Here is a 27,971-nt window from a genome sequence, read left to right as displayed (position 1 = left end):
GTGGATTGGCCGGTGTACTGGGCAGCCTAGGGGACTTGATGACGGGCTCCCTTGGTACACCCGCTTTGTTTCTGGGTATAGGTTTAGGGTACGTAGGTGCCCACCACAACGAACAGACTAACCATTAGCAGAATGGGTACAACGACTGCTCTCAACCTGACCGACATGGAGGAAGCCAACGCGATAGCTTCGAGCATCGCCACCGCCTACAACGCTTCAGCAAGTGGTGCGAACCTCGTCGCTCAGCAACTTGGAAACGGCCTATCGAGGCAAATTACCCCTTCCTTCGATGACAACAACTTCTCTCTCGCCCCTGCGGCCTTTGCCCTGGCATCTGGCATTGGAAACGCGACTGCAGTAGGGTTCGGTCTGACAGAGCAACGTTTCGCGCCTTCGTCGGATTCGAGCATTGAGGGTCTAGCTGGAAATTTTGGTCTTGGGGTTGCAATGCCGATCGTATCCAACATTGACCTTCGAGCCACTATCAAGAGTTTGGGAAATAGTTCCGGTGTCTCGAGCTTCATGCAGAATCTTCCCAAGATCGCGGCAGCAGCAGGGCTGGGCCTAGGAGAAGGCGCAAGAAACGGCTTGGGCTTGACAGCATCAGAGCCATCAGGATCTGAGAATCAGAAGCGACAATCTGTGGATCCCACAGCAGACACGATAGACTTTCCGAGAACCGTAAAGCATTTCGCCAGAGGCCTTAGCCAGTCATTCATTCAGGGCAGCAACTTCTCAAATCTAGACATCGGGTCTATGACGGCCTTCCCCAACACGACCGAGCTCCAGGCCATGCTCCGACCTATGGCTGCGGGAGCTGGTGCGGGTATAGGCATGGGGATTGCCATCGGATTGAACTTCAAAGCAGTGGATGCTCCGCCAATGATCGCTAGTAATATTGACAGCGACAACGAACAAACGGCCTTGGCTGCGGAAGGTTTCACGCAAAACCTTTTTTCCAACCTGCTCATTAACGGTACCGCCATTCAACAAGCGAAATCGTTCATCGCGAACAACCCACCTCAAGCATTGCAGGGTATCGATGGTGCGAAGGCAGCGGAAGGCCTCGCTAGAGGTACCATCGAAGGCGTTGTGAGCGCGATGTATTCTGTCGGAGGAGTCAAGAACTTGATCAGTGGCGATCTTCCGGATACGGCATACGACAATGTGCCAGTTTTGGCACCGACACAGTTTAACGATACGCTAAACGGCTCGGCTGTTGGCTTTGCGCGAGGGCTTACAGGCAAAGCGACGATACTGGTTGCGGAGATCGTCAGAAACCTCACTCAGGGCATGTCAAAGTCTGATGTGGCTCCTCCATCACGTCGAAGCATTGTCGGAGAGTTCCACGAGGATTCCAGTGTAGGTAAGGAATTGCTGCTAGCTGAGCTTTTGCATATACTGACACATCGCAGTAGCATCTAGTCCGATTACCGCCCGTCAATCTCAAGGCGGAGCCAGCCAATTCCCTATAGCTATCGACCCCGCCACAGCGCAGAAAGGCGCACAGAAATTGGTCGATACTCTCACATGCCAGGGAATCGGCGGCATCGCGTCCGCAGCTTTTGGTGCTATGGCCGCGGCCAAAGCGAACGCTACTATGATGGGCAAAGCGATGGGCCAACTCGGTCAGACTCTCGACCCAACGGTATTGCAAGCACTGCCCCGAGGACCTATTACAGTCTTATCAGAAGGAAACATGTTCGAGATTATCATCGAAAGCCAGAGTGTGAAGATCAATGGCCTGGCGCTGGTCCCATTTGCAGTCATTACAGGACTACACGTCCTGTTCGCTGGTCTCGCATTTCTTACCTTCCTTCCATTATACCTTGTCTTGGGTGTAGTCTGGCGGTTCTCCGTCCTGACCGGCTTCCCAGTGGATGAAGCCAAGAACAGGAAATGGCGTATGGGCTTTTTGATCACGTTCGCCATTCTAGGCATCACTGGTATAATCCTAGGCATGGTCGGTATGGGAAGCTCTCGTCATTTCCGCGACACACATGGCATCATGGGCCTCATTTGTCTCATATTCCTTTTCCCAGCAGTGGGATTCTCCATCGTTCGTCTTCGTACAGAGATTCCACATCCCTCACCCGCAGCATTCGCCGGAATTAAAGGCCCTATCGCGGTTGCGAAGACACCGCAACGCATCTACCTCGTCAGTGGTATCAGTACCCAGCTACTATTGGGGCTAGGCCAATTCGCCTTCTTGCAGGGTTTCGCCACACTGCGTGCCATATCACTTTGCGTCGCCGACGCGGTGCTGACCTCAGCGAGCGTTTCTGGTCTCGTGAGTATTGTCTTGATGATACAAATCAGTGCCACGGCATTAGTCGGCATTCGGGCCTGGTTGGAACAACACATTGCCAAGGAAGAGGCAGCCGGCATGACTCGAACAACGACTGTTGGTTCTAGTGGGCTCAAACGAAGCGACACGATGGCTACGTTCGGTTTCGATAGGAAAGATCCGCTATCGGTTTCCAGATTGATCACCACCAAACCCAAACTCACACAACGAAAGACGGAAGAGCTCAAAGGCTCCGAAGACAGTGGTATCGGCACTCCATTCAACTTCAGGAAAGAAGGAAGCATCAACGAAGCTGAAGCACAAGACGACAACTTCCTCTCACCCGAAGAGCGGATCAACTACCAGGAGCGCGGCATCTACAACCCCAAAACCGGAGGCTATACATACCCAGTTCAGAGTATGAATTATGGCGATGAAGAGTTCTACAACAGGTCGACTACTTATGGAGAACGCCGCCCCTCTTCAGGCGTGTTTGACCCCTTGCTGTCTCCCCGGCCCCCAATGGCAGCCGCTACCGGACCGAGAATGACTGGCGTTACTGTTCAGGATTTGTGGCCTCCACCTATGCCGGCGAGTTTGTATATGACGACGAGGACGCAGAAGACTGTTAGCAGTAGGTATAGCAGGCCGATAGATGGGAATGTGCCCGTGAGGGATAGCTTTATGGGGTTTGGGAACCGATAGGGAAGGGTACTTCGGAGGGTAGACGAACTACATGTATACCACGATGTATGATAGAGAACTAGGAATATATCCAAATGAAGCACACTTTGAGAGACCATTCGCGTAGTGACCAAGCTCGATGTCGATGCGAATGATCGCGGCCCATGTCGTTGGTCACTCCGTGGTACAAACGGAGACCCGGTAGTTTCCGCTACGCCACCGTCGGTCGGTAGCCGAGTATATAAACCCGTCTTTCATACTTTGTGTTCACTCTTCATCGCACAAAGTCTCCCGAAAGATTTCTCAAAACCTCATGACTACCAGCTCATGTCTGGGACGTGGCTGCCTGCTTCCAAAAATTATTCCAGTCCGACTCATGAGACTGAGCTCGAAAAACTTCCTTCCACGATTACTTGTTGTGGTCGTCTCCCAACATACAACTTTGAGATGTTCTACTCTTTCTCGACACCTCAAAAGAAAGATATTCCAGACGATGTCGGTCGCTGCCTCCACCTTGCTCCAAAATCAGATTCGTATTCTTCCATGACGATTCTTCTGAGCTCTGCTCTTCCAAACCTTTTATCAAACCAACGGATGCTTTGCGGCGCTGCCTCTCAAAAGAGAATATACGGAACGCATGTCGGAAACCAAAAACCAAATGAAGTCTTTTATATGTTGGTGGGCCTGGAGTATCCGACTAGCAGCGGCTACATTCTGTATCCAAAAACTCACCAAGATCTTTCCCATGCAGCCGGCTGCTGCAAGAGCGTATAAAACCGGCTCGGCCTTGCAGACATCTTCTCCTCTTCAACACACCGCGCGATCTCAAGAAACTAAAACATAAAGTGAAACCGAGACATGTCTTTTCCTGAGCTGTGTTTCCAAAAGAGGAGCCCCCATCCATCATGACTTGTGCGGAAGAAACGCAAAACAACTCAGGTCCGGTAAATGAGAAGAGCACCTTGCGACAGCACGTCGCGATGCATCTTTTCAGTTCGTACATTCTCGGCCTCATTAGTGGGCATGTCGAGCTATATAAACTTTCAACGATGCCTGGAGATGACTTCTGCACACCAATCTCTGGCACAAATTTCCAAAAAATTGAAGGAACTGGCGAATGTGCGAGTTTCTGCTCTCTCAAACCAATAAGCTAGGAACTCATGATTTGCGTCTGGCTGTGTGCACCGTCCATGCAAATAATGTGCTCGTGTTTGAAACGCGTCACTGGTGCTGATGTGCCAAATGTTAAGAGCAAGACTTGCGCCGCCTGTTTACATATCGTGACAAAACTAGAATATGATGATACAGGTTCTATGTTAAAGTCTTTGAGGAATAAAAAGAAAGAACATGTACGACAAGCACACTTCAAAAGGCTGCCAACTTCACCTACATGTCCGGCGGGAGAGACGCACATAGTGGATCAATACGCCATGCATATATTGTGTCTAAAAATTCTTAAAACATGTCTTCATGCATCCAAAACTTTGAGCATCTCCTCCACACTCTGAAACTTCTCCCTCTCCTTCCCTTTGCTCTTGCCTCTAGCTCGTTCAGCCTCATCGATCTTCTTCCAGTCCGACCAACTCAGCGGTCTTGTACTAGTAACGTTATTTTTGATGCCATCCCAGCCGAGACCCGTGCTTCTATTGTCGCCGCTGGTATCGTTCAAAAATGGCACATCGGCCTCCCAGTCCTGCGCAATAATGTCTGCAGATGCAAAAGCGTCTTGCATGGTACTGGCGATGACGCCGGTCGGTCCGCGCTTGACCCAGCCTGCACAGTATAACCCATGAACGTGACCAGCTGTCAAGCTGCCAGGCCCTGCCGATGGTGTGATGACACGCCCGTGCATGTCGTTGGGTATTATGCCGAGTTTCTCGTCGAAGGGTACGCCGATGTCGGAAAGACCAGGTAGACCTGTCGATTTGTAGCCTACGGATCTAAAAGCCAGCGAGGCCTCCAGCGATGTCTCTTCGTTTGTAGGTGCGACGCGGGCTCGTTGGTCGAAGGGACTGGCGTCGGGGACGAATTGTTGTATCGTAAAGGCGATTGACGACAGGTGGCCGGCGTCTGCGTGCATAGACTTGGGCGCTTGCATGAAGTCAAGGGCCCATGACCGAGACGCTTCCTCTTTAGTAGCCTTGCTACCTTTGAGAAGGACTTCAGCTATCCGCTTTTGTACTCGGGGGAGCTTCTTGATCTCGGGTGGGTAGAGGGAGCGGTCGATTGGTTCGAAGGCGACGGAGGGGATGTTCATGAGCTCGCGAGCCTCTTTGACAGTGAAGGCAGCCTGGCTCTGGTAAGCGATGTATCAATGCATGCGAATAGTGAGACGTACCTGTATTGGCCCACGACGGCCAACGACCCTCACGGACCGCACCCGACTCTCAGATAGTGTCTGAATAGCCTGCTCCGAGATGTCGGTATGCCGTAGACTGTCAACAGGGCTGAGCAAGATGCGCGCAACATCCAGCGCCACATTTCCCTGCCCTATGACGACTGCCTGTTCGCCAGCTTGGAGATTGGGTTCCAGGCTCCGAAACTGCGGCAGCGCATTGTACCATCCTACAAAAGACCTTGCTGAGTATACACCCGGTAAATCTTCGCCTGGAATTCCCAATTGCCTATCTTCACTTGCGCCGTATGAGAACAGTATCGCGTCGTAGTGGGGCTTCATCTTGGCCAATTCGATGTCGTGGCCAACCCTCACATTGCCAATATAGTTGAAGCGCGGGGATTGCGCGACCTCCTCGAACGTGTCCTGGCAGTTCTTGACCTCTGGATGGTCCGGCGCGACACCGTAGCGGACAAGCCCATACGGCACCGGAAGTTGCTCGTACATGTCCACGACGGCATCTTGGTTCTTGTTCATCAACCGGTATGCCGTGTAGAAGCCTGCCGGTCCAGAGCCGATGACTGCGACGCGAAGGCGCCCGCGCGCGGTTGCAGTCGTGCTGTAGGCATTGCGAAGTGGTCTTGGTGTTGCAGATGCGCTGTTGTATGGAGACGGCTTTGTTGTCCGATATCGTATCGTGCTGATCGCTCTCGCATGCTTCAAGGTACCATGGTCGCGTACTATCGGAGCCGACGCGCTTGATATGCGTTGAGTGCAGCTAGCGCAAACATAGGGCGTCCTCTGTAGGCGCCGGAGAAGGTGCATGGTGTAGAGGTCCTTGCATCTGATAGCGGCGATCGCCGCACGAGGAACTTCGAGATGACTAAGGTCCACCGAACAGGACGCTCCCGAGGTCAATGGCACCCATCCTTGGACCCATGCAACGCCGCGACCATCACATTTACACTGGAATCATGATCCGCGAAAGCAAGTCCAATTCAATGCTTCGTGTTTACCATGATATGGTCACGGTATTGTTGGGCCTCTCCTCCGCCCAACGTGCCGCCCAAACCACCGACAAAGCAAACCTGACCACAATTCCTTGCTGCAACTCATTGGGCCCCCACATGTTCCTGGCTAATACAGGTTTCAGCCGCTCGTGGCTGCGACTAGTCAATGCCTAAACCCGTCCCATCCGTGCTTCCTCACGTCATGAGCCGTTCTGGATCTACATTGGTCGATATTGATTGTTGTCATGACAACCCCATATTTACATACATATCACCCCAGGTCCCCGCGTGGGCCCATGTCAACTATCAACCAGCATTTGCATCTCTTTGCTAATAAGCGAGAAGACGTCTCTCACCTTCTGTTCTGACGGTCGTGTGCAGCAGAACTTCCTTCCTTCGTTACTTCTCGCTCTCCATCGCAACAATGGCAGGCCGCTGGCAGCCCCATATGTACGCAGCGTCGAGGGATTCCATGATTGACACCGACCCCACCCGGTCGACGTTCAATCCGAAGGCAGTTACCATGGCTAGTCGCATGCCTCCTCCACCACCGAAGAAGAAGCAGGAAGGTCCTTACATCGACTTCAATAAGCACCCGGACAGCTACCTCATCCTTCCGTATGGTAACACACACGCGAAGGAAATGAGCCCGAAGACGAAAGTCTTCATCGACATTGCGCGATGGATCCAGTTCAGTCTAAAGATCCTTACTCTGCTTGGCGCAATTGGCATCATGCTGTGTGGTATCTTCATTCGCGGTGCGCAAGATACAGAGGGCTATATTTTGAGGATACCGGTATGCACAACTCAGTCAACATTTAAGACTTCGCTAACACAAACAGCCCGGTGTGGACCTCATCGTTTGTCTATACGCGATATACCATCTAGTCCGTAATCCCAAGACGCGACCAGCCGGAAGCTCCGCCAGCTACCACTTCTTCGCTCTCGTCACCGACGCTGGTTTCATCCCGTTCTACGTCTTCACCGTCCTCATGGCTCGTCGCAACTCCGATATGGATGCCGGAACACTTGGGCGTTGGCGCACCATGTTCCCTACAGACAATGAGACGAACATAGTCCTGTTGACAACATGGATCACCGCAATTGCTACCGGCGGCCTCCACGTTCTCTCAACCGCCATTGATCTGTACTTGGCTATCCTCTTCAGGAAGATCTCAAAGCTGCCGCCGGACATGAACCCGCTTGAGGACAACCTGACTTCGCGCAGAAAGACCAAGCACAAGCACAAGAACTCTTCAATCTCAGCCATTACACCTCTCACGTCAGACCAAGAGAAGAGGTTCAGCGACCAGAGCACCATTGCCGGAGACCGCCGCGATTCGAAGACACCGTCCTACATCTACAGCGACGTTCCAAGCCCTACCAAGAACCAGGTCGCATTCATGCACACACGTACAGACTCGGAGACTACGTATTCGCCCCATACACCTGCTTCAGCTCGCCAGTCCAGGGAGCGCTTCTCCATGTACTCTCAGCCTCCCTCCGCGTACCAGTCCCGCAAAGAACTCAACCACCGTGACGATCTGCTCAACGATGAGGAAGACGATCAGACATTGGCTCAACGCAAGTCTATGCTCTCTCAGCAAGCGAACATCAAAAGACACTCTCGTGCTGGATCCCACGTTACCTCGTCCTCCTCGAAGGAATCCTTCCACACTCCTCCCAGAACCGCACGCTCTTCCAAACAAGAAGCGACTGGTGATCTCTCTCTCCAGCGTAACTCCCAGCAAAGCCTCAAGAACGACAACTGGTTCGTGCATCCCGACGAGGAAGACGAGCACCACGACCACTACCCAGCGCCCAAGCAGACAATGTTCCCCTCAAACGCGAACAACGGCTACAACACTGTCTCACCCTACGACGACGTCTCCGACTACGAAGAAGAGCCCGAGGCACCCGAACCTCTGCGTATGAACCCCCTCAGCCAAAACCCGCCATCTCCCCCCGGCACAGCCACCTTCTACGACCCTTACAAAGCCGCCTCCCCTCCCCCACCCAGCCTCCAGCGCACCAAGACCACAACCTCCATCTCCACCGAAAAGACCTTCGACCGCTCGCACTCCCGCTCCGGCACCCCGAAATCGCGGTACTACGGCAACCTCCAAGCCGCGACCGAAGGCGTGCGCAGCGCCTCCAATTCTCCCTCCCCCACAAAAGGCTCCTTCCGCCAACAACCCAACCACTTCCCCAGCGCCACAAAACAATACGCCGTCAACACACCTCCACCCGTCCCCACGCACAACAACGTGGCCGGCTCGCCGTTCACGCTGCACAAGAAGAGTTACACGAGCATCAAGCGCACGGGCGAGGCGAACTACACACCCAAGCAGGGCCAGTCGCCGCGCGTCGTCAGCCGCTCCGGTGTCGATTACATCAACCCGTATGAGTTTGATGAGTCGGATCTGGGTACCCCGGGTCGCAGGAGAGATGTCAGTGGGAAAATTGCTGAGGAGGGGAGAGGTGGTGGGTGGAGTGGGATGACGCAGAGGAAGGTTAGTGGTGTTGCTTATTAGGTTTTTATGTTCTTTTCTACTAGGGAGGCGTTTGATGGTATCTAGGTTCAAGGGTTTTTCTTGTGACGATGTTTTATACACATGATGTGGTTTGTCCATTTTTCTTTGGGGGGCAACGATATTGGGTTGGGACTTGGGGGGTTAGCATGACTACATAGCACGTTCTGGATGACTGGAAATGACGATATGGGATCTGTCTGCTGCATGAAACTGAGTTGTATCCTTCTGATATTTTGTTGTGATGTGTTTCTACAGACTCGATGCGAAATTGCGCGGCCGTCTCTGCTGTAGTATAACATGAAGCGCAGCTCTTCAGGCTGTACTGTCGACATCATACTCGACATCAGTCCTAATAACATACTTCGCACCCTCAACAACCCCCGTGCCTTCGTGAAGTAGCGCTCCTTGCGCCTCGCCATGTGGAAATACCGCGACACTGCCCATGATAGGCTTTACAGGGTAAGCATTGATGACACCCTCTTTAACACTAGGAACGAAGAAAGTCGTCTCCCCACCCTTGAACTCGTCGTTGAGGTAGATAAGGAAGGTGAAGAGAGAAGACTGGCGCGCATCGGCTGGCGAGGCATCGTACTTGTAAGCATCGGTGACGGGATCGATACCTGAAGGTGGCCAAGCGCCATCTGCCAGAGTTAGCATATGGATCATTTTAGTTTGTTCAGAATCTACAAACCGATATGCATACGATACTCAGCACCAGGCACGTATCTGTATACTCTGAAGCGTCGGTTGATACCGCGCACTTTCTTGCCAGCCACGCTGTCCGGTACAAAGGCCTTTACTCTTTCCCAGAGCTTGTCGTGGAATGCTTGGTCGACGATCCAGTAGAAGTTGTGGGCTAGCACACTAGTGTCTTCACCTTGCGGTCGCATCGGCGCATCGGGGATGAACTCTATAGTTTCGCCGGCTGCGATGATGGCGGAGCATTCTTCTGGAGAAAGTACGTCCTTGATCAGTCGGAGGTTGGGTACGATTGGGTGCTTGAAGCATTCCGTCTTGGGTCCTTTGCCGAGCAGCACGGCGTCGTCTTGAGAGGCGTAGAGGATTGCGGGATGAAGATTTGGTGGCTTGCGCTGCAGACCGGCGGTAGTTTCAATAATGCGGAAACGGTCCTTGAGATCTGGAGAGCATGATGTAAAGATGCTCTTGTCTTCAACGCTTTGTCGAACTTGACGAGTGGGTTTGCTGGTGCCTCGTAGATCCCAGGTGTCTTGTAATGAGATACCTGATGCGATGTCTATGCCGTGGGCTGTGGTGTCTGTCGGACCCGTGACTCTTAGTATCGAATCCAGCACCCCAATCAGTTCGTCGTTTTGCGCATTTGTACCGACCACTGTATGACTAGGGACTTGCACGTGGATGGACAGTCCGGAGACTACGTCCAGAGTACGCACCCAACGACAAAGAGCACCTAGTGTTGGGGTGTCTTTCCTGATGCGCATCTCTGCCAACAGGATGAGGGCTTCTGTGTACTTGGCGTCTGTGAGCGCACCTGATATTCGCGCAGTGAGGTTACTGCCATCTATTCTTACGCTTAGTCTTCGATGTTGAAACACATGATATTAGACATACCAGCTGAGTTCAGGCCGGTAGTACATGCTTGACGGAAGTCGTATACAGCGGTCCTTAGGTCTTTGCACGCTTTTGACTTGATCAGTAGTGGATGTGCGGATAGCGTTTGTAATGTCTCAATTGCGACCTCGATCTCTTCAGATGAGATGACCGAATGTACGCTTGCTGGCTCGAGTGGATTCGCATCTTGTGGTGGACTTGGAATGCTGTTCGGGTACTGCTTCTTTGCAGCCTGCAGTTGCGCATTCGCGCTACGTTTCCGCTTGGCCATGCTTGATGATTAATTTTCTAGACGTGAAACTGGACAGCGGAATAGTATCCACCAAGGATGTGTCAGCGATCACCGTGACGGATGTGAAGTAGTCCGTCCTGTACGTGCATGCCGAGGTTTACGGCGGCGAACGTAGAAATTTTGTGGTCTGTGCACTGGACTAGGCGGGGCAATGTCGTGCAGTACCAGTGCGGAAAGGCCCGCTCTCCGGTCTCACCACCTCAGAATACATGCAGGTGCGTCACACTTACATGTCTGAGCCTCAGACTCGATTTCCCTTACGTTCAGCCCGGACCTCGTTCGCTCGATGTCCGACCGAGAGTTCTGACCTTATTCATTGCAAAAGGACTATGTATATCTCGATGCCTACTGTATCCACAGTGGTGCAGTAGACTAGAAGCCCTGAGCCCACACACTCGGCAGTTCAACGGCGCTATGCAGTCTACGGGGTCTGAGACAGGATTATCGGAACGGGGTTAACGACAAACAATGGGCCGACGTACGTGTTATGCGCGGATCGAGGGGTACATTCCAGAATCTCGAGTACCCAGGTATATAGATAACTCGGGCGATCGCCCTTTTCTTTTTCTTCACACATCTATACAAATTTTCGCTCATACATCTATCTGAATATACTCTTACTTTAACACATACCCCCACTTCGACATACATACATACTCACCAAAATGGCTTCCACCTCCTTCTACCAGGCCACCGTGCCCACCTTCAAGGGCATCGCCAACAGCGCTGTTGGCTTCCTCACAGCAGCCAAGGAAGAGCAGGCAAAGAACAGCTCGCTGCCCTCCGACCAGGACCTTCTCAACGCCCAGCTCGGCGACATGCTTCCCCTCCGCATGCAACCCATCCTCGTCGGCAAGTTCCCACTCGATGGCCTCACCACCCTGAAGCTCAACGGATCGGCCGCACCCCCTAACCTGGACCCCTCATCATTCTCGTCCCTCGACGACGTCATCAACTTCTTCAAGCAGTTTGCCGCTGTCTTTGACGCCGTTGACGAGAAGACTTACAACGAGAGCGCTGGAAAGAGCTTCGATGTAACCGTTGCGGGCAAGACTATGACTATGTCTAACTTGGCTGAATACTATAACAGCTTCGTCATTCCCAACAGTTAGTATTACCCTCGATGGAACTACATGTCAAATGTAGAATGTATGCTCACACGGACTTTCAGGCTACTTCCACCTCAACGCCATGTACATGCTATTGAGGAGCAAGGGATTCACTCTTGGCAAGGGCATCTACGTCAAGCCTTTCTTCACCGAGCAGGCAAAGAAGGACTGGGCCCCGTTGATGGGTTAGAGAGCGCCATATGCTGAGCTGCGCTGTGTCTATTTAGCGAAAAGACTCGATAATCAAAGAGCACGCATTAGATATAAATGAAATGAATGACATCACATCAATCTATTCGACAGAGGGCAACTAGACCTGCCTGCACCTATTAGTTTTCTTGCTCGTATGGGAGTGAGTGTCTAATATATGAATGAGTACACAGAACAGAAGACATTGCCAGAATGCCCATCAACCTGCAGTGCTGATGTTCGTTGATTCTTTCTCAGCTACTTTATTTGTCGAAAGCATCTCTCAGCTTCTCAAAGTGCGCCCTCATCTCCTCCCAAAGCTTTCCTTCAACATCTGCTAAAATCGTACACACCAAGCTATAGTTGTTACACAAGAACCTTTCCCTCTTCCGTGCATCGCTGATACCCTTGCTCAGCTTGGTGAGGTAGGCTTCATACTCGCTCCTCAGTCTGGCCACCGATACACTGACTGGCTCATCGTCGCCTGCTTCCGAAGAGAGTGCCAGGATGCCTTGAAGCAGGTTTGCAAACTTTTGTGTAAGAGGTGTTGGCGCTGTGGAGGTAGCGGTGGAAGAGCTTGAGCCAAGTAGCGCCGCACCGGTCGAAGGCCGGCCGGGTAGAGATGAAGTGACTTTCTGGAGTGAGGTGCAATGCATGTCCAGAACCTGCTGGAACCGTGGCCAGAGTAGCATATTGGTTGCGTTAATATAGCCTTCCACCGTCGGCACCTTCCTACGTTGTAGTTCGAATGCGAAGTGCTGGTTAAGTCGTACGCACAGCAGTATACCAAGCGTGTCTGTTGTTGCTTCCACGAGCGACTTTGTAACCGCTTGACCGACTGCTAGCGTAGGCTCGAAGATGGAGTTGAAGGTTCGTGAAATGGCGTGGAAGTTCTGTGATGGGGCGAAGTATGTAGATATAAACGTGTACTCAAAACATGCGTTGTCGACGAGTGCGAGGTTGAAGCTGCGGAAAGGGACTTCGAGGTAATGCGGCGACTTCTCGTCCTCGGCAACGTTCGCTGGCAAGGCATTGACAGAGGAGCTCTTCAGTGCGTCGCGACGTCGTCCGAGAGAGAAAGCGTCGTATGCAACTGGTGCGTTTCGAGACTGACCGAGCAGAGTTCCAGCTCTTCTCGCACTGGGATCTTCGCCCAGAACATCGTACCTGTCCATAGCATGCACTTTGATCTTTTCGAGCGCGGTTCGGTATCGGCTGAAGTGGTTGAGGTAGTACCACCGCATGGTATATATGTATGCCTGCGCTATCTGTTGCGCAAGCTCTGCTTGGTGTTTCGCGAGGAAAGAATACAAGTCTTTGTATTTTAGGAATGCTTGCTGTTGGATGATCTGCGCGTTGATGGAAGGTGAACGGATGGCCTTGATCTGGGCGACTATGTAGTCTCGTATTCGTTCAACGGCGCGATTTATGAGATCGTCCAGCAGGGGCTTGACGTCCTTTATGGCCATCAAGTCTGGATGTTCTTTGGCCTTGTCGTTGACTGTCTTGGACCGTTTCTCGACTTCTGCAAGGGCGCGCACGAAGCCGTCATCGACCGGACCTTCAGCGATCTTGCGCACCACAGCTGGTGATATGCTGATGTCTTCGACCGCCGGTCCCAGGAGCTTCTCCACCACTTTTCGGTTTTCCAGTTTGGTGTTCAAAGCAATGGACCGGTTCTGGAGAGATTCTATCTCTGCAGACACAGCCTCGAGATCCGACTGGAAGTTTGTCAGGTTTGCTTCCACCGACTTGAGCACCTCATCGCACGCCAATATCGACTTGTGAAGGTCCTCAAACTTGTCTTTGTCTTTGTCATCTGCAAGCACAATGAGCAAAGACCTGGGACTCTGAGCATGAAAACATACATTCTTCGACTGACTGCGCGCTATATGTATGTACAGAAGTGGGCTGCTGTCGCTCTGCAGTCTTCGCCGCAGCGAAATCGTGCAAGCTCAGGTCCCCGAAATCAATCTCCTCCTCTACCACTTCAGGCTTCTCCGATATATGCGTCGAGTCTTCCCCGTTCGTGGCAGGCGAGTTGCGCGGCGGTCCTCCCATAATCGACTCTAGCACGTGTACGGGATCTGGCACGTTGGGCGGAACACCCCCTGTCTGGCGCCTACGTGGCCCGCCATTTGGCATGCGCGCGGATAGAGGCAGGCTCGCAGTCGAAGCATTGGGCGATATGAGGGGCGTCAGCGAAGACGATCGCGGATTCAGCCCCGGCCTCACGGGTTGCGCGGGTGCTGGATAGCCCCTTCGGGGAGCGGGCGAGTACGAGTCGCGTCGTGGAGGCGGCGTGCCGGTGGGCGTCGAGTACGAAGAGAGCCTATCTAGACCCCACATGATGCCTACTGGGTCGCAATCAGTTCAAGGGTGCATGCTAAGAATCAAACACGGATAGCGAGCTCTGAGGGCAGCTGTAGAGCACCTCGATTCACATAGCAGGCCCGGCGATTGTTTAATCCGCGAGCTAGACAGGGATCCGCTAGCGCCACCTTCCCCTCCGCGCCTGCCCAATTTTGCCCACGCAAAAGACTTCTCTCTCCATCTCCATTTAAGGACACTGCCCACCCCACTGCCCTTCGCCCAGCAGCCCGAACTCAGCCTCTCCTCCCCGTCGCATCCAACTCTCATTCATCACCATGGCGGACAACAACGACGCGCAGGTACGTCCCTCGGAATCCAGCCCCGCATGTGCTCTTACCCCACCCTTCGGAGCACTGTCGCCAGCTGCGCTCCAGCTTCGCACCCTCATGCGCCGCCCTCTTGCGCCCAGTACTGACGCCGTAAATTATAGCATGAGCACACCTTCGACTCCGCCGATGCGGGTGCCTCCACCACCTACCCCATGCAGTGCTCTGCCTTGAGGAAGAACGGCTTCGTCTGCATCAAGAACCGCCCCTGCAAGATCGTCGAGATGACCACCTCCAAGACCGGAAAGCACGGCCACGCCAAGGTCCATCTGGTCGCCATCGACATCTTCACCAGCAAGAAGCTCGAAGATCTCTGCCCCTCCACCCACAACATGGACGTTCCCAACGTCACCCGTCGCGAGTACCAGCTCGTAAGTGGCCCATGAGGCTCCAATGCGAAGCCTGAGCTAACACGCGAACTAGCTCGACGTTACTGACGACGGTTTCCTCTCCCTCATGTCCGACGACGGCTCCACCAAGGACGACGTCAAGATCCCCGATGGTGAAGTTGGTGACAAGATCAACAAGATGTTCACCGAGGACGGAAAGGACACCAGTAAGTTACACTCGGAATAGGCGATTTTTGGGTCTTACTGACATACCACCAGACGTCATTATCCTTACCGCTATGGGTGAGGAGGCCTGCATCGACGCCAAGGAGGCTCCCAAATAAGCGCATCGCTCAATACGTAGACTGTTTGGCAGGAAGCAAGGCGCAGACTGCAGACAGATTACAAACGGGGCTGCAACACTCTTTGCATATTGCGTGCAAAGTTGTAGCTCCGCGGCAAACGTAGCATTCTCCCGTGCGATTTGCACTAGGCGACCAATGCACGAGGTTCTTCGGATGGTTTTTGGTTCTTTGCATTGCCATGTCTGGGAAACGTATTACGATGCACTTCCCTCTTTAGATATATCCCTTACGCTTCTGGCAATGAATAAAAGGTGATGACTTTACGGCAAATGTCGCGTCTCTCATTGGTAGAAAATTCGTGTGACTGGTTGCCGGATCCGCGCTAGTCGCCCGCGAACTTGGATCTCGTGTATCCTGGACAACAATTATCCATGGATCACATGTGACGCAGCACTCAAACGCACTTGTTCTCACTTGCAGCCTCGTTACCTTGAAATATCTGCATCCACTCTTTCCATATACAGGTACACCGCCAAATCCAATTAGGCCTCGTTTATGTCGACTAAAGGCCCCGTTTGTGGCGTCGAAAACTGCCGATCTAGACGTTACGAAGAAGGCGAAGACGGCTTCTTGTATTGTCAGAACGGCCACCAACAGGCTGGCTTAGTCCGCGGAGAAGATGACGATGACTACGTAGGGGCTTCCCGAACAGTCACGCGCAAGAAGAAAGAGACGGAGGATGACGCCAAATCCACTGGTAAAATCTACAAGGGCGCCCGAGGTTTTGATTTATACTTGAAATGTCTGCAGCTCGTCCTCCGCCATCAACTTTGGTTCCTCGTCAAGGATCGAGGATTGCCTGTGGAGCTTGAAGCAGTCACACGCGATCTCTGGTCGCTGCGCATTGCTCAACTTGGAGACCGGATCGCGAGTCAGGATGAAGAGTCCTCAGAGTCACAGAGTCAACAGCTTTTCAGCACCATGGAGAGCGAAGATGATGCCACGGACACTGAGAAAGGCCATCTCAGAGATACCAAAGGAAAGAGGAGTATGAGGTTAGCCGCCGCACCCAATCTCAATGATTGTCTAGTCTTGTGCTACCTTGGTATCTTGACACTAAGGCTGCCGTTCACACCAGGCGATATTTATGCGTGGGTCATTGATGGCAAACTAGCATATCGCAGAGCAATCAAGCTACTGCCACTCGCCATGAGAGATCGACTGTTACCCGCCTACCGTGCTGTTCTTGATCCGAGCGCATCGCTTACTTATACACGATTTTACAAAACGCTCATAGACCTACAAATGAGCTACAGCAAAGACCACGGTATCACTTGGTCGGCTCTGAACGTGCCGCTCCTTCTGTTCCGCTATCTGAAAGAGCTTGCCTTGCCACTGGAGCTGTATGATGCAACAAAACGACTCGGCGACTTGCTCGGCTATGACTTCGCTCCCCACCACGACGGTAAGAAGCGTCTGAGTATACGGCATCTCGCTGAGGCGCAACTAGTGAGCACCCTCGTCATATGCATCAAACTACTATATCCTCTCGACAATGAGAAGCGTTATCCGATTTCATCTTCCGAACCAACAGCGGCGGCGATGAACTGGGAAGTGTGGCGTGAGCAGATGAAGGCGGCGGAGGAAGCCAGGCGAGGAGGCAGGGGACGCTTCACTACCGAGGAGTTGACAAAGGTGCAGGAGAAGGATGTTCTCACAATGGGCCCTGAAGAGATGGATCAGTACCTGGACTTCTACGCCACCGAGTATTTGGATGATGCCGAAATCCAGCGCACGAGGGACGCTGATGACTTCCGACACGCGCTGTACAATATGTTTCCTATCGACACTACAACACATCATCCCCCACAGGAGGCATCCCATACTTTACCATTGAACGAAAAACTGGAGGTGATAAAAGTGGTCCAGGGCGCAATGGAGACAGTTCCAGTGGTAGCCGAGGAGAACACCGAGGTACTTAGGATAGGACAGGCATACCCGATTTGGAAGACGAAAGAAGACATTCCTGATGTAGCAAAGACGCTGTACAGAGAAGCTGCAAAGATCGCAGGGCTATCGATGAACATGCTCATATTAGCAGTCGGTTCCACGGAAGCAAGGGTTGAGCAGTGGAAGAAGGCACAGAAGAGGCAAGCTTGAGGTCGCCACGTGCATGTAATAATATAGATCCAAAGCTTGACTATCACTTGCCAAACACCTGTCTTCTTAGAAATTAATGCACGCTTGATGCGCCGGTTTGGAGTGATGGAAGGCGTCACACGTGAGGGGCGCTTGACGCGCGCTAACGCTTGCCGGCCTAGCATGGGTGTCTGTGCGCGCACACAGTGTGGAATTCGTCTACCACTTCCGCCCTCAACCTCGATACTGAGATCACGGAACACCGCAACACCGCCAAAGATGCAGATCTTCGTGAAGACCCTGACGGGCAAGACCATCACGCTCGAAGGTATATCTCGGCTGCACGAATTGCAATGGGCCGCGCGCTGACTTATTCGCAGTTGAGAGCAGTGACACCATCGGTACGCATACCCCCAATGCCACTCGACGGCAGTACTCCGCACCGCGCCGCATCGCATCGCATCGCCCGCGCTTGCAAAACATGTAGAAGAGGGAGGACAGAAGCTGACAGCGGGCAGACAACGTCAAGTCCAAGATCCAGGACAAGGAGGGCATTCCCCCGGACCAACAGCGCCTGATCTTCGCCGGAAAGCAGCTCGAGGATGGCCGCACTCTGTCCGACTACAACATCCAGAAGGAGTCCACCCTCCACTTGGTCCTCCGTCTCCGTGGTGGTATCATTGAGCCTTCGCTCAAGGCCCTTGCCTCCAAGTACAACTGCGACAAGATGATCTGCCGCAAGTGCTACGCACGCCTACCACCGAGGGCTGTCAACTGCGTACGTCATAAAAAGAATCTTGTTCCTTGAACCAGGAACGGTTGGGGTATCGGACTTTGACTAACAACACCACAGCGCAAGAAGAAGTGCGGACACACCAACCAGCTCCGCCCCAAGAAGAAGTTGAAGTAAACTACTCGCCTCTATCGGCGTCTGGCGAAGAGAGCAACGGGGTCGGTGGAAACGAATTGCAACGATTGCATGCGATGGATATGAGGGCTAGGTCGCTACTACTTCTTCCACGGCACATGGCATCAATGGCGTGCTTGTCTTGTCTCGCATCTGAGACTTTATGAAGGGAATCAGGCATGTAGAGTGAATCGATCAAATTCAAACACCACCAGCTTCGACTTTATTGCTACTCATATTACTACGTGTTGCACATGTTCGATGGTCTTGCGGTGTGTCACGTGAGATCGCGTCACGAGCGTATTCTACATGACGTCACCGATCATACCGCACGGTGTCCAAACACCACACGCCTTGGAACGCACTGATGAATTTCAACTCTTGAACTGTGATGCTCCAAGTCGTATGAGCCTTGAAAGTTGGGATCATGAGGCCATGGCCGCGTATCACACATATTCCCATTAACAAGCGACAGTTTTTGGATTTTCGTTGGATTTGATCGTAGAAAACTTCGGATATACAAGTACACAGTCTTTTTCCTGCTCGCATACAAAACACTCGTAAATATGAAATCGAACGTCTTTTCCACCGTTACTAATGGTCGTCGCGATAAGTACCGTGATGCCATGTATGCGGAAACGCATTGAGGCCGTAGTCAAAACAGCTGCTCTAGGCTGTAGTGCCACCCTCTCAACACAATTCCCCATTTGTCACTCTTACCGTAGACCAAAAGCGCCGCCGAGAATATAGAGCTGACGCCGATCCAACAGATGTTTCGTATCCAGCAGGTAAGGGGAAGTACACATCATCTCTTATTCAGAGAAGACTGAACGTGAAAACAAGAAAAGGGTAAAACTCGAAACTCCGAGATACAACGAGGAGCGTGAAAATGGTATCGTAACGCCTCGCTATGCATATAAAAACAGGGTAGAATTCAAGAAGTATAGGTAGTATGCGCGCGGTCGACGGAGGGCTCGGTGGCGGACGTGTGCTGTCTGGTGTGGTCGCGGCGGTGGTACAAACGCGGAAAGGAACGGGTATAGTTGAAGGGAGTTTGCCATCCGGAATGGCGTGGGTGATGCTAACAGGGAGGTGCTTAGACACGAGGCTTCTTCCAGTAATATTGCTATAAATGGTTAGCGATTGATCTTTAGGAAGACATTGATGAACACCGGGTGTGGGGGCTGGGGAGTGTGACGTACCTTGTGTGTCTTCCTTACAGACCGTAGTCCAGTGCTGCGTGTACCGGCGGTGATGGTTTCACGCCTCATCTGGTTGGTGTCCATCTCGGGGACGTAGTAGAACTCGTTCTCAAGCGGCTGGCCAGCGGCATCCTTGCCGGCACGAGGGATCTCACCAACACAAGGAGTGTCGTCTAGAATCCTCTTGAGCTCTTGTCTAGAGAGCTGAGGAAGGGGTGTGGATGCGCCATTGCCCTCTTCATCCTTGCCATCTGTGCTCTTAATTGCACAAGCCTTCAATTCGGCGGGAAGGTTGCTGTGGATGGCGGAGAGTGGCTGCGAGTGGATACGAGAGAACGCCAACTGGTTGATGACATGGTTCTTGATGGGCGACTCTTTGAACCGGATAGGCTCGGTAACTCGACGTCTGGGAGACGGTGATAGTAGTGGTCCGCGCATACGGGGGGCGTTGGACTGTGTCGGCGTAGCTGTGTTGAAAGAAGCCATGCCGTTGAGCAAGTTCTGACCGAAGGGTCCGAATGAGTGTACAACAGGGTCGTTCTCTTCGTCGTTGTCGGAGAAGTCGTCGGCAGCGAAGTTGATACTCTCCTTGGGGTCGATGACGGGACGAACATCATGACTAGACCTGGAGCTTGGGAGGCCGGGGCGGATAAAGGTCTGGTCTGCAGAGCCTGGGGTCTTGACGCCAGGGCTGTCCACACTTGCATCGGCATCTTCGAACACTTGAACAGGACCGGACTGGGCATTTGAGCTGAGACCCGCAAAGACGGGAGGGCGGATAGGGCTTTGAGAGACAGGCGAGCGTGGAACGACAGGAGGACTAGAGGCCAAGTTCTCCTGGGTACGCGTACGAGTCGGGGTAGGCATGCCTTCTTCCTCGGATTCCCAGGAGAACTTTGATACAGGGATGGTCGGCCAGGCAATCATGACGCGGGTATCCTGTACATCCAGCATGATGGCCGTCTCGGGGTTCTCTGACATGTAGGTGTCTCCCTTGCTCAGCTCGAAGATGCGTCCCTTGCAGTGGATCTTCGCACCGTTCCATCCCAGACATTCAACCTCGATGTAGCCGTGCGGGTATGGCGGGCTTGGCGCGTGGTAGGCAGCTTGGACGTGGACGCGTGAGATGAGGCGGTTGGTGGAGAGCTGGTAGTCCGAGGTGTTGGAGCTGCGGCCCATTCTCACGACCTCGCCATCTGCGGGGAGGTCGACGGTGGGCACAGCACCGAGTGGGGTCCTCTCTGACAGAGCAGAGAAGGTCCGCTCGAAGCCCGGCCGGGCATGGCGGGGCGACGAGGAGAGAATGTTGGTCGACGACGTGGGCTGGGGGGTCGGGTAGTACTTCAGCTGCTTGGGGAAGGTGGGCGAGTCCTCTTCGAACTTGCGTTTCGAGGATGTCGGGCGTGGAAAGGGCGATGAAGAGAATGGCCCATCTTCGCCGAAGGCCGGAAGAAGCGTTGGGGTGGGCTTCCGAACATGGCCCGACTGCGTCTCTGTCGACTGGATGAGGGAGTGCGGCATCGCCTTGCTGGGTGAAAAGTCCATCTCGTGTGGGGAGCTCCTAAGACGCGGTGCTGCTGGCGTGTCGAGGTCTATGGGGTAAGGTGGACGTGTCTCGAAGGAGACGGGCAGGCCGGCGGCTGCTGAAGGAGTGTTGGGAACGCGAAGATTGACACGAGGCGGTATGGGAAAAGAAAGACGTAGGTTAGGAGGAGGAGGCCATGAGGTCAATTGCGAAACTACGGGTCACGAACGCGATCATGGAAGACGTCGCGACACGCGGGTGTGGGTTGGCTAGCGTGATGAAGCTAGGACCGTCTTAAGAACCAGCACCCGAGTTCACCACGCATTCCGCCCTTGCAATACGTCTTTTGTAACATGCTTTCAGATACAAGATGCCCTGCGTGTCTCAGCTAGTCCGATTGCATTCTTTCCCAGGCTTTTGCAGCGCTTCTTCGCTATACATATCCCAAAGTTCAGTCACGTCGGCCACATCCGTTCACCAGCCTCTGTGCACGAGCACAATTATTACGCCTATGACATACATTCTGTCCTCGGCTGCCACATTAACTTGGTTTTCTCCGCTCTGCCAGCCCCTCTGCACTGCAGCCAATTCCACATTAATCTGCAATCATTGGTAATATCTACGCGCTGAGACTGAATCTTTCACACTTCCTGCTGCCCTGATGGCATACACGTCGGTCACAGTAAACTTCACGACTGCGTGAAGTAAAGTGAATACCCCAAAAGCAATCTACACGCAGGCACTCAACGCGTACCGAGATCTTGATGTACTACGCGTTCTTGGGCAGCGATTGGATGGACCCACAGCCGTACGCCAATATCCAGATACAGGCAAACGTCACGCAGGTGAAAAGAAAAACTTTGTGCAGCAATCGATGCAGCTAACGCGAGAGCAAACACGTTCGTAACCAAAGTGGAGCGGTAGGGCCGACGGACGCGCGACAGTGGTATAGACGCGTCGTGAAAGATGGCCAGGCGAGCGCACGGTGATGGCGTTTCGGCTGGACCGTGTTCGGACTGGCTTCGATCAATCGATAACGAACACTTTTGTCTCGTGTGGGCAATCCAATATACTGTTGATAATTGCTACCGCGTCCACGAAACCTTAATGGTCCAGTCCACGATGGTGTGAACATTTCGCATCCACTTTTCTGTGACGGGCACAAATGACCTCGGGATGATAGCCAGTGTGCCCCCTATACCACATTGACGCGCTGCTCATGAAACGGCTGACGGCATGGAGACAAGGACTGAAATTGAAATCCATCGGCTGGTGACATTGCAAGGGTGAATAGCCTGTCGTGTGCTTGAGGATACTGCGACGCGACGATTGGCTCTGAGGAGCCCCGCATTTGACTTCGGGGCTTCGGAGAAACTGTGGCGCCGGCAAAAAGTTCGAAGGGACAAGGGTCTAGCCCAGAATTTCCAGCGACCAGCAACATCGCACCATACCACAGCAACAATGGCCAAATCCAAGACCCTTACCAAGAAGGTTGAGAAGGCGCCCGAGGCGCCGCTCACTACCAAAGCCACGAATGGCACGCCCTACCAGCTCGACCCGTCGCAAGTCGAGCGCGCGGCCAAGGCGCTCGTTGCGCACATGAAGAAACACGTCGAGGACAAGAAGGAGGAAGCACCCAAGAAGAGCTTGGCGGCTGATGAGGACGAGGCGGAGGAGGTCGACGAACCCATCTTTCTCAGTCTGGCGACGAAGAAGCAGATTGGCAACACCAAGAGCATGAAGCCTCTGGCAATGTATGTTCGCGCATCGCAGCGCTTGCGCCACACCGCTAACATATACTAGCAAGCTACCCCATCCCATCATTGCAAGCGATGTACGGATATGCATCTTCACCAAAGACCCGCAAAGAGCGTACAAAGACCTCGTCGCATCCGACGCTTTCCCGGCCGGCCTTCGCGGAAAGGTGCAGCGTGTGCTCGGTGTAGACAAGCTGAAGAAGCGATACAAGGCATTCGAGCAGAAGCGCGCGCTTCTTGCCGAGTACGACGTTTTCATGGTCGACGATCGAATCATCAAGATTGTCGCAGAGTGCCTAGGCAAAGTCTTCTACAAGAGCAAGTCAAAGCGCCCGATTCCAATCCGCCTTACTGCTGGCGCATACATCGACAAGAGCGCGAAGAAGGACAAGGATGCGAAGGAGTCCCAGAATGTGGTCGGCACACCGCAAGGTGTAGCAAAGGAGATTGAGTCTGCTCTCAACTCGACCTACCTCAGCATGAGCCCCTCCGCCAACACCTCTATCAAGGTCGCCAACCTCTCCATGACCCCTCAACAGATTACGGAGAACACTGCCGCTGTCGTGTCCGAAGTCGTTAACAAGCACGTCGGCCAAGGCTGGCGCAACATCCGCAGTCTGCACGTCAAAGGTCCCGCGACCAAGGCCCTACCCATCTGGCTCGCTGACGAACTATGGACTGAGTCTGAGCAAATCCTTGAAGGACCGTACCACAAGGCCATCACAGAGGGCACACCAAAGGGCAAGTCTGCGGAGCGCAAGAGAAAGTGGGATGAGTGGGAGGAGGAGATGCTCGACGATGAAGAGCTCGCTGCGAAGCAGGCCAGGAGAGAGGCCAAGAAGGCAAAGAAGACAGAGAAGAAGAGCTCGATCAGCAAGGAGAAGCGGAAAGCAATGAAGCAAGAGGCACTCCAGTCGGTACAGACGCCGTTGATTGCTGGTTAAACAATCCATTACAATCATCATTGCATGGCACGGCGCAATGTGTTGGCGTTCCGGCGTTCAAAAGATCTGTTTGACGATATGATAGTATACCACTGGTCGGCACATAGCAACATAGACTCTGTGCAACTGTTAGAATGTACATTTGCTTTCCATAAATCACGACGACACTGCCTTGCTCATGTCATGTTTTTTGCGTGGACGTAAAAGCTATGGAAAGCTATGACCATGTCCGGCTGTACCTGCCTCGGCTTGATGCCAACGTCATACAACGCCGCGTAGATCAGTGCGCGTCTCATATGCTCTCAGCTTGCGCCTCTCGAACCTCCACATTCCACTTTCATTCCATCATCGCCAAAATGCTTCACTTACTTCCAATTTCGACGCTCCTACTCGTAACGCAGGTGATCGCGTCACCGCTCGCACGCAGCGACTCCAAGCCTCTCCCACTGCTCATCTGGCACGGCTTAGGCGACAACTATGCCGCAGACGGCCTGCATAGCGTAGGCGACCTCGCAAACGAGACGAACCCCGACACATACGTATACTATATCCGGCTTGATGAAGATGCTGGAAGCGATCGAACAGCCACATTCTTGGGCAATGTTACAGAGCAGATTGCGCAGGTCTGCGACGACATCGCAGAACACGCGGTTTTGAGCAAAGCCCCAGGCCTCAACGCGCTTGGCTTTTCGCAGGGCGGTCAGTTCCTGCGTGGAATGATAGAGCGCTGTGGCGACAGAATCAAAGTCAAGAACCTGGTCACATTTGGTAGTCAACACAACGGCATCGCAAAGTATCAGCTTTGTAAAGATGGAGACTGGCTTTGCAAGGGCTACATCGGGTTGCTGAAATCCAACACCTGGGGCGCATGGGTGCAGGGGCACCTGGTGCCGGCGCAGTACTTCAAGGCCACGAACGAGACGACTGGAGAACCCACAGAAGAGTATCTCGAATCCTCCAACTTCATCGCCGACATCAACAACGAGAGGGTGCTGAAAAACGTCACCTACGCGAAGAACCTTGCCGCGCTAGACAACTTCGTCATGTACGTGTTCGAGGACGACACCACTGTCATACCGAAGGAGTCTGGCTGGTTCGCGTACACCAACACTACCAGCAACGAGGTCACGGATCTGAGGGATCGCGACATCTACAAGGAGGATTGGATTGGGCTCAAGAAGCTTGACGAGAAGGGTGGTCTGCACTTCAAGACGACCAAGGGCGGACACATGGATCTTGGTGACAAGGTGCTGAAAGATGTCTTCAAGACCTATTTCGCACCAGAGAAGACATTATGGGATGGTATCGTGGATGAGGTTCAAGAGATAATGGAGTTGTAGATGGGGAAATCATATGGCTAGCCCCACTGCGGTAACATGGGCGTGGAGTCGGGTTGAATTTACATGTATGAATACACACGCAGGTACGACGGGCGATCATAATTTCACATTTTCATCTCAAATCCTATTTCCAGCCGAGTCTGTATTTGATTGTTGTTAAGAATATCTATGTATCATGTACGGTGAGCAGCTCTAGGAGGTGTCTTGAGGAAGGTATCCAGGTCGAAAACAACACGAAAAAGTGAGCTATTTCGTACCTTCCACAGCGGATGATCGGGATCGGACATTTCCTACACAGCGTTGAAGACAACCACGCAAAGCAATAATCCTACGACTAGTCCTCCAATCATGGCGCATTCTTGCACGCACCTCCCCTCCCCCGACCGGGGTTTTGCGGCAGACGTCATGTTTGGGTGGGTCATCATGAGCATCAGCCCACAGCAACACTCCACGCCGACGCCGGTCGAAACGAGTCTAGTCTTGGCCTCTCCATGCTTTAAATACTCCAAGTCTCCCCAGAAACTTCAATTGACCCGTCTTGCCCATCGCGGCTCCTCTCCACTCTATATTTCTTATTCCACGCCTGCGCTGAGCTTGACGCTCCACGAACAGCTTTAGGCTTATCGATAAGCTACTAATCCGATCACGATCGTCACGGCGGAAGAGAAGAACGACAGGAACCAAAGATGTCGGTCTCAGCAGCATTGAAGAGCCGGGTCAGGAGGCCAAGTTATCTCAAGAAGATTGCGAAAGCTGAGGACTTGCTTCACCACTTCCCCAATGGAGCCTACATTGGCTGGAGTGGCTTCACGGGTGTCGGATATCCAAAGTAAGCATTTCCATTTCTCTCACGCTACTTTATCGGCCAAGCTATGAGGCTCTTCGGGTACTCAAGGTAGCCCTGACTACGGCGTACGATGTCGGACCTACTTGGTAGTTCGATCTTGGATCCCGAGGTGGAACGGAAGTTTGGCAAGTGACGAAAGCCGAGCTATCTCCGGCTCCACAATTCGAGCTGCGCATGGATCAGGTCAAGACGAGCACTCAAGAGCCTTGGCCATGACTCTCGCCATACATGCCTTGATTTGAACGGTCTTGTCTATTGTATTGGTTAAAGTTTTAGACTAATGGCATGGCAGGAAGATCCCCACGGCCATGGCCGACCATGTCGAAAAGAACAATCTCCAGGGTCAGCTGAAATACAATCTCTTCGTCGGTGCATCGTCAGGTGCGGAGACTGAGAATCGATGGGCACGTCTCAACATGATCGAGCGCCGGTCGCCGCATCAAGTCGGTAAGGAGATCGCCAAGGGTATCAACAATGGCAACATCAACTTCTTCGACAAACATCTGAGTATGTTTCCCGTTGACTTGATGTACGGGTATGTACAAACACGCAGAACTCCACGAAGAGGAAACGGTGCTGATTCCGAGTAGCTTCTACACATTGAACAAGCCCCACAACAAGCTCGATGTGACCATCGTGGAAGCGTCGGCCATTACCGAGGATGGTGGGATCATTCCAGGAGCCAGTGTTGGTGCATCACCTGAACTGATCCAGATGGCGGATAAAATCATCATCGAAGTCAACACCGCAGCGCCCTCTTTCGAAGGCCTACACGACATCACCATGACCGATCTTCCGCCGCGCCGAAAGCCTTACCTCATCATGTCCCCAGAAGATCGCATCGGTACACCGCACATTCCTGTTGACCCAGAGAAGGTTGTGGCTATCGTAGAAAGCGACTACCCCGATCAGACCCAGCCCAACGCCGCCGAGGATGAAACCTCAAGGGCTATCGCTGCGAACTTGATTGAGTTCTTGAAGCACGAGGTCAACCATGGTCGTCTGCCAGAGAACCTCCTGCCCATTCAGTCTGGTATTGGAAACATTGCCAACGCTGTTGTTGGTGGACTTGCAGTATGTTCTCTCTCTTTTGAATGATGGATGCTTCATACTGACAGACACAGTCCGGTGGCGCAAACTTTAAGAACCTCAAGGTATGGACCGAAGTCCTCCAAGACTCCTTCCTGGACCTCTTCGACTCTGGCAACCTGGACTTCGCGACGGCAACTTCGATCCGTTTCTCTCCCGACGGCTTCCACCGCTTCTACGAGAACTGGGATCGCTACGCGCCTAAGCTGCTACTCCGCTCCCAGCAAGTCTCCAACTCTCCCGAGATCATTCGACGTCTCGGTGTCATTGGCATGAACACACCTGTTGAGGTCGACATCTACGCCCACGCCAACTCAACCTGTGTCATGGGAAGCCGTATGCTCAACGGTCTTGGTGGATCCGCCGACTTCCTTCGCTCCTCCAAATACTCCATCATGCACACCCCCTCATCGCGTCCCACAAAGACCGACCCCACTGGTGTGTCCTGCATCGTACCCATGTGCACGCACATCGACCAGACAGAGCACGACCTCGACGTCATCGTCACGGAGCAAGGTCTCGCTGATGTTCGTGGTCTCTCACCCAAGGAGCGTGCCCGCGTCATCATCAAGAAGTGCGCTCACCCCGACTACGTACCCATCTTGGAGGACTACTTCAACAAGGCGGAGTTTGAGTGCCTGAGGAAGGGCTGGGGCCATGAGCCGCATCTGCTGTGGAACAGCTTCGATATGCACAGGCATCTGAATGACCATGGCACTATGAAGCTGCCCAAGTGGGACTACAAGAGTTAGAGAGGGGTATGTAGAGTTAGAATGAAGTGTTTGGATGTAGAGAATGTTCGCGATAAACTTACTCCAGTAGTAGTACAAATGAAACATGACAACGTGAAACAGCAGA

At 53.0% G+C, this 27,971-nt stretch overlaps 12 protein-coding genes across 12 annotated transcripts; 8 read left to right on the top strand and 4 right to left on the bottom strand.

The window, feature by feature from the left end:
• Positions 1-132: 132 nt before the first annotated feature.
• Positions 133-2,919, top strand: J4E79_004368 (uncharacterized protein; the record flags this gene model as incomplete). Its single annotated transcript, XM_049353254.1, has 3 exons — positions 133-1,366; positions 1,476-2,705; positions 2,855-2,919. The coding sequence occupies 3 exons, from the start codon at positions 133-135 to the stop codon at positions 2,917-2,919; spliced, it is 2,529 nt and encodes an 842-aa protein (XP_049212633.1).
• Positions 2,920-4,439: 1,520 nt separating this feature from the next.
• J4E79_004367 (uncharacterized protein) lies at positions 4,440-5,813 on the bottom strand (the record flags this gene model as incomplete). The annotated part of the gene is made up of 2 exons (XM_049353253.1): positions 4,440-5,261; positions 5,310-5,813. The coding sequence occupies 2 exons, from the start codon at positions 5,811-5,813 to the stop codon at positions 4,440-4,442; spliced, it is 1,326 nt and encodes a 441-aa protein (XP_049212632.1).
• Positions 5,814-6,740: 927 nt separating this feature from the next.
• J4E79_004366 (uncharacterized protein) lies at positions 6,741-8,850 on the top strand (the record flags this gene model as incomplete). Its single annotated transcript, XM_049353252.1, has 2 exons — positions 6,741-7,112; positions 7,159-8,850. The coding sequence occupies 2 exons, from the start codon at positions 6,741-6,743 to the stop codon at positions 8,848-8,850; spliced, it is 2,064 nt and encodes a 687-aa protein (XP_049212631.1).
• Positions 8,851-9,162: 312 nt separating this feature from the next.
• J4E79_004365 (uncharacterized protein) lies at positions 9,163-10,711 on the bottom strand (the record flags this gene model as incomplete). The annotated part of the gene is made up of 3 exons (XM_049353251.1): positions 9,163-9,491; positions 9,542-10,390; positions 10,441-10,711. The coding sequence occupies 3 exons, from the start codon at positions 10,709-10,711 to the stop codon at positions 9,163-9,165; spliced, it is 1,449 nt and encodes a 482-aa protein (XP_049212630.1).
• Positions 10,712-11,397: 686 nt separating this feature from the next.
• J4E79_004364 (uncharacterized protein) lies at positions 11,398-12,031 on the top strand (the record flags this gene model as incomplete). Its single annotated transcript, XM_049353250.1, has 2 exons — positions 11,398-11,839; positions 11,904-12,031. 2 exons carry the CDS (start codon positions 11,398-11,400, stop codon positions 12,029-12,031), a joined length of 570 nt encoding a protein of 189 aa, XP_049212629.1.
• Positions 12,032-12,293: 262 nt separating this feature from the next.
• On the bottom strand, positions 12,294-14,379 carry J4E79_004363 (uncharacterized protein; the record flags this gene model as incomplete). Its single annotated transcript, XM_049353249.1, has 2 exons — positions 12,294-13,849; positions 13,899-14,379. The coding sequence occupies 2 exons, from the start codon at positions 14,377-14,379 to the stop codon at positions 12,294-12,296; spliced, it is 2,037 nt and encodes a 678-aa protein (XP_049212628.1).
• A 505-nt stretch (positions 14,380-14,884) lies between these two features.
• Positions 14,885-15,402, top strand: ANB1 (translation initiation factor eIF5A; the record flags this gene model as incomplete). Its single annotated transcript, XM_049353248.1, has 3 exons — positions 14,885-15,100; positions 15,153-15,285; positions 15,338-15,402. The coding sequence occupies 3 exons, from the start codon at positions 14,885-14,887 to the stop codon at positions 15,400-15,402; spliced, it is 414 nt and encodes a 137-aa protein (XP_049212627.1).
• Positions 15,403-15,918: 516 nt separating this feature from the next.
• Positions 15,919-17,523, top strand: J4E79_004361 (uncharacterized protein; the record flags this gene model as incomplete). The annotated part of the gene is made up of 1 exon (XM_049353247.1): positions 15,919-17,523. The coding sequence occupies one exon, from the start codon at positions 15,919-15,921 to the stop codon at positions 17,521-17,523; it is 1,605 nt and encodes a 534-aa protein (XP_049212626.1).
• Positions 17,524-19,505: 1,982 nt separating this feature from the next.
• J4E79_004360 (uncharacterized protein) lies at positions 19,506-21,156 on the bottom strand (the record flags this gene model as incomplete). Its single annotated transcript, XM_049353246.1, has 2 exons — positions 19,506-19,535; positions 19,612-21,156. 2 exons carry the CDS (start codon positions 21,154-21,156, stop codon positions 19,506-19,508), a joined length of 1,575 nt encoding a protein of 524 aa, XP_049212625.1.
• A 1,441-nt stretch (positions 21,157-22,597) lies between these two features.
• J4E79_004359 (uncharacterized protein) lies at positions 22,598-23,837 on the top strand (the record flags this gene model as incomplete). The annotated part of the gene is made up of 2 exons (XM_049353245.1): positions 22,598-22,890; positions 22,940-23,837. The coding sequence occupies 2 exons, from the start codon at positions 22,598-22,600 to the stop codon at positions 23,835-23,837; spliced, it is 1,191 nt and encodes a 396-aa protein (XP_049212624.1).
• A 356-nt stretch (positions 23,838-24,193) lies between these two features.
• On the top strand, positions 24,194-25,177 carry J4E79_004358 (uncharacterized protein; the record flags this gene model as incomplete). Its single annotated transcript, XM_049353244.1, has 1 exon — positions 24,194-25,177. The coding sequence occupies one exon, from the start codon at positions 24,194-24,196 to the stop codon at positions 25,175-25,177; it is 984 nt and encodes a 327-aa protein (XP_049212623.1).
• A 1,155-nt stretch (positions 25,178-26,332) lies between these two features.
• On the top strand, positions 26,333-27,865 carry ACU8 (Acetyl-CoA hydrolase; the record flags this gene model as incomplete). The annotated part of the gene is made up of 3 exons (XM_049353243.1): positions 26,333-26,531; positions 26,578-27,098; positions 27,143-27,865. The coding sequence occupies 3 exons, from the start codon at positions 26,333-26,335 to the stop codon at positions 27,863-27,865; spliced, it is 1,443 nt and encodes a 480-aa protein (XP_049212622.1).
• Between the last annotated feature and the right edge of the window lie 106 nt (positions 27,866-27,971).

The sequence above is a fragment of the Alternaria viburni genome, assembly GCF_023758015.1.
Source record: "Alternaria viburni strain BMP 2772 chromosome Unknown scaffold_7, whole genome shotgun sequence".
Lineage (NCBI taxonomy): Eukaryota > Fungi > Ascomycota > Dothideomycetes > Pleosporales > Pleosporaceae > Alternaria > Alternaria viburni.
Note: the sequence above shows the minus strand (reverse complement) of the source record. Positions and strands in the feature narration are given on the sequence as shown.